General features: G+C 43.2%; 1 protein-coding gene across 3 annotated transcripts; it reads left to right on the plus strand.

Annotated features, from left to right (window-relative positions):
* Window positions 1–229: 229 nt before the first annotated feature.
* LOC103998774 (NAC domain-containing protein 53) lies at window positions 230–4,062 on the plus strand. Of its 3 annotated transcripts, XM_065126655.1 has the most exons (6): window positions 230–871; window positions 954–1,163; window positions 2,133–2,622; window positions 2,746–2,885; window positions 2,981–3,119; window positions 3,474–4,062. In XM_065126655.1, exons 1-6 carry the CDS (start codon window positions 392–394, stop codon window positions 3,866–3,868), a joined length of 1,854 nt encoding a protein of 617 aa, XP_064982727.1. In that variant the 5' UTR covers window positions 230–391; the 3' UTR covers window positions 3,869–4,062. The 3 variants fall into 3 exon arrangements, with proteins under 3 accessions (XP_064982727.1, XP_064982726.1, XP_009418629.2); XM_065126654.1 differs by having other exon boundaries at window positions 2,133–2,885; XM_009420354.3 differs by having other exon boundaries at window positions 233–871; window positions 957–1,163; window positions 2,133–2,885.
* Window positions 4,063–4,463: the final 401 nt, after the last annotated feature.

The raw sequence follows: 4,463 nt of genomic DNA on the forward strand, positions 1-4,463 counted from the left end.
ATTTTGAGCGACCGTCTCAGCCCCACAAAATACCAAGAAAGGTCCGCCCGTGTGTGGATCCTTTCCAAGCCTCACGTTCTTTGAATGGGATCGATGCCGCCTCCCGTGACCAAAGATGGAGATCAAACCCATAGATGAACGGTCACGATGTAGAAGCACATTTCGGTTACGGATTTATTTGGACGGGATCGGCATCCTCCACTGCCTTGCTTCCTTCGCACGATTCCTCGCGCTGTCTTCTTCCCCGCTTCTTCCGCAAACCCTCGCGTTCTCCAACCCCCCACCATGTGAAGAAGACGAAGCGGAAGAAGGATCCGAAGGCTGATGCTTCTTCGAGGGATCCCTCGTTCCGATCGTTCTAACCTCCGATTCCTCTTTCGATCTCCGATCGATGCACGGCGTCGCCGCCTCGTGTTCCACTCCCCAGCCGCCGCCCCCTGCGGCCTCCCTCCTTGCGCCAGGGTTTCGGTTCCACCCCACCGATGAGGAACTCGTCGGTTATTACCTCAAGCGCAAGGTCAGCGGCCGACCCCTCCGCATTGACGTCATCGCTGAGGTTGATCTGTGCAAGTGCGAGCCGTGGGAGCTGCCCGGCCGCTCCCGCCTCCAGAGCCGCGACCTGGAGTGGTACTTCTTCTGCCCCGTCGACCGCAAGTACCCGAACCGGTCCTGTACCAACCGCGCCACCGCCCGGGGATACTGGAAGACCACCGGCAAGGACCGCCCCGTCCACCGCCGCGGCCGCGTCGTCGGCATGAAGAAGACTCTCGTGTTCCACGATGGCCGCGCCCCCCATGGCGCCAGGACCAACTGGGTCATGCACGAATACCGCCTTGAGGACGACGAGCTCACCCATTCTGGGATTCCACAGGTAGATGTTGATCCTTTCTGATTCCTCGTGCTGTTATAACGCGAAATTGGTTGGAACTGATTTCTTGGGATCGGGGATGGAGAAGGATGCGTATGTTGTGTGCAGGATCTTCCAGAAAAGCGGTGCGGGTCCTAGGAATGGGGCTCAATACGGTGCGCCATTTATCGAGGAGGAATGGGAGGAGGAGGATGAGAAGGCTGCTGATGGATTGTCTGTGACTCCGTTTGGCGGGGATGCTGAGATCAATGAGGCCCTTAATTCTGAGTTCATGGAAATCAATGATCTTCTTCAGGTAAGAATATCCATCATGATGTTCTTTGGCACGCTTGTTGTGTTACCTTGTAGACATTTCTTTAATTGATTTCGTTCTTTAGTCATTTGTGCTGGTAAAGCTTTCATAAGATTCTTAAACATGGAGCTACTACATAGCAATGTTTAGGAAATCACAGTGTTAGCATTATGAAGATGTCAGAAAGGATAAATTGCAAGCACAAAGTGTTAAATGAGTAGACAATCTAAACTCTAAAAGCTAATATGTGATATTCATGGTTTGACCGACCAAGAACATGTGTCGAGTGAAGTATAATATGCCAATGCTGCCTTTAATGGTGAGTTGCATAATTAGAGTTAGGTTTTTACCAGTGCACAAGTATTTGTAATGGTTTGCAGCCAAATAGCTCCTGCCTGCTGATACAGTTGTACACTGAGAGTCTCAGAGTTTGCAAGGAGAACAATTTAAAATCTTGTATGGCTTCCCTTTTCTTCTAATTATTAGAAATATTCTGAATATGAGTACGGATGTTCTCTAAATTTGCATTTAATTATTGTTTGTCTCCTGCCTTTCTTTTTAATTTTCAGAAGAATTTAAGGTGATTATAAAGATGGTTTGTAGTTCATAAGCCAATTGTAAATTGTGGATCGTGGTGCTTTAGAAAATGTTCTTAGATCGGGAACTTCCTATGAGCATGTCATGTTTGGAAAGAAAAAAAAACTTTAAATTGGATTACCAATCTCTTCGGTTGATGCCAATCTTATCGTTATTGGCCAATCCCAATTCTGATTTTGCAGCCTATGGTCTGTATCTGTTGGGTCATTATATGTTTGAACATTTAATTATTTTGTTACCTTCATTCCCTTTACAGTATAAATATAAATTTGTTTGTTTATCTATTCTAATGGGGACACTCATGATTGTGAATCTGCTTTATCTTTTTTTATCATTTTTCGTGATTTTAATTCTATGTATATCTATGGAGTTCAGAGCAAACATATGGGTCACCAAAATGGGAGAGCTGCCCTCTGTCTGGAGGATACTGATGGACAGGGTAGTGATAGCCACCCAGTAGATCCTATCCATATCCTTGATGTTTTCCCAGAAGAGATACGTAATGATCAAAATTTGACAGACAAGGTGTTAGATTGTATCTATGAACCTAATTTACAGAGTAGTCAAACCCTCACGGGTGGTTCTGGAGAGCAAATTATCTTGAATGATATTGCTTATAGTTATCCTGTACAACTTGAAGAATTTGTGCAGCTTAACGACCTTGAGGATGATTCTGTGAACATCAGTTACCCCGTTGGTGAAGGATTTGTCAGTTGTCCTTTGTTGGAATGCCATGCAAGTTTTGTAAATAGAGTACATTATGGACTTGAAGATGATGAGTTCTTTGATGCCACAATTCAAAGCGCTGAACCAGTGGTGGATAACTTCAATCTGCAAGCAACTGATCCTCTGAACACTCTATCTGGTGATTATGCATCATTTCAAGATGCCCAAGACATGGTTTTCCATGATGCATCTAGTGAATTTCTGGCAAATGGACAAGATAATTCCGTATATCAGAATGAACTTCTATATTCGTCCATTGCAGGTCCTCACAGTTCTAATTTTGATGCTGAGGTAATGGCATACTTTGATGCATTGGATGATGGCTTAGAGAATGATATTTTCAGTTCCTTTGAAATCTTGGAACATAAAGATTCATCTGCTTCGAGCCAGTTTATCTCAGAGGTACGCATTTGTCTCTTAGAAGTTGGTTTATAGACAAGTAATTTACAAGCCGATTAATGTAGAAGTGGAGATTAATTTGTGCTATTTGATAACAGGTTGATGGTGGTGATGGTACCACAAATATGGAAATTCCGGAGCTGCTGTACACTAATGTTGATGGTAATTTATTGCCAGCTTTACCTCTAACTGATAATCAGTTCGTCAACGAGTACGAGAACATTCCTGTTGCGCCAGGTACGGATGTTTTTCTGCTGGGAAACCTACCATCTTTAGGAGGAAATACCTGACGGTTAACTAAACCGGAAAAATTATTGGCTAAACTTTAGTTGCCCAAGGTTGGCCCGGTTCAGCATCTGGTTTCCTCCTGATTGCTGAAAGTTCCAAAATTTTCTTGTCTCATTGTGTTCTTTTCTAATAATTCTTCGTAATATGTGGGGTTTAGTTTTGAGTGTTACTGGCGACTGCAAGTGCCACTCGAACTACTAGAGTCAATACTCAAAACCTAATTTCTTATTCAATGCTGGCTCTGCAGCAAGCTTTTGATAAAAGATAATGTCAAAATGTAAACTTGGCCTTCTTTCGGTACAGATATCAAACAGAACATCAATGGCAAGAGAACAATCACAAGTCATCTGGTGAACATGCTGGGCTCAATATCTGCACCCCCAGCATTTGCTGCAGAATATCCTGCTAGTTTAGGAAGTACTCATGTCACAGTCGGCATGGTCGATGTACATGGCTTATCAGCTACAAGCAGCACAGGACACTGCTCCTTGCAAAAGAATGGAAACGGGGATCTTCTCCTTTCATACAGCATCGCAGAAAATCTAGGTAGGAAAAAATCTTCAGGTTTTCAACCATTTAGGAAAATTCAGGACTGGACCGTATCATTCTTGCTTCGAGGTGGCTGCTATCCTTTCTTCCTCTCGGCACTGGTTCTTACTATTAGCTACAAAGTTGGTATGTGTATTTACGGCAAGTAATTTAGGTTTATGTACGCTGTAATATTACTGTTTGACTGCAGAAACATATTTTTGGAACTGAAAGGGGGGAACAGCCTCATATGTAGGGACAAATGCACTGCATGACAAACTCTGATTTCTAGCTGTCGTAAGTGTCAGGATCTATTTGCAATCCATGCAATTCCTGCAAAAAATGATCTGAAACTTTGTGTTTCTGTGTTCGATTTCTGTTTGTAGCATTAGCAAATTTACCATTGTGTTTATCTCATTGCATATTTGAAAGGAAATAGTTTATCGGACTGTTGGTAGATGCTGTTGTCGAACCAAATGAGTGTGAGATAGGCTGATGACTCGAAAGGCATTTGAATCTGTGTTCGTAGTGCTTCTCATCCACAGGTTGGAACGGCCACAATTTTCACTTCGATTAATTCTTATTTCAAATGGTGAAATGCTCATCTACAGGTGGTCCGGACCAAACGGTTCGATTCAAGGTTTGCATTGTCGATTATAAACGTTTGCATCATCAATTATACCTCGATTGGCCCAATTCAAGGTTTGCATTGTCAATTATCCAACTTGTGGCAATCTACGATCGAATAGGTATGAGTTGGTATTT

The sequence above is a fragment of the Musa acuminata genome, chromosome BXJ2-9 (genome assembly GCF_036884655.1).
Source record: "Musa acuminata AAA Group cultivar baxijiao chromosome BXJ2-9, Cavendish_Baxijiao_AAA, whole genome shotgun sequence".
Classification (NCBI taxonomy): domain Eukaryota; kingdom Viridiplantae; phylum Streptophyta; class Magnoliopsida; order Zingiberales; family Musaceae; genus Musa; species Musa acuminata.

Bases quoted from the DNA above. Each gene is read 5' to 3' on its own strand.
- LOC103998774 (XM_065126654.1), top strand. From the start codon at position 392: ATGCACGGCGTCGCCGCCTCGTGTTCCACTCCCCAGCCGCCGCCCCCT. The intron at 1,164-2,132 runs GTAAGAATATCC...TATGGAGTTCAG, and splicing joins AAATCAATGATCTTCTTCAG to AGCAAACATATGGGTCACCA. The intron at 3,120-3,473 runs GTACGGATGTTT...CTTTCGGTACAG, and splicing joins GAACATTCCTGTTGCGCCAG to ATATCAAACAGAACATCAAT.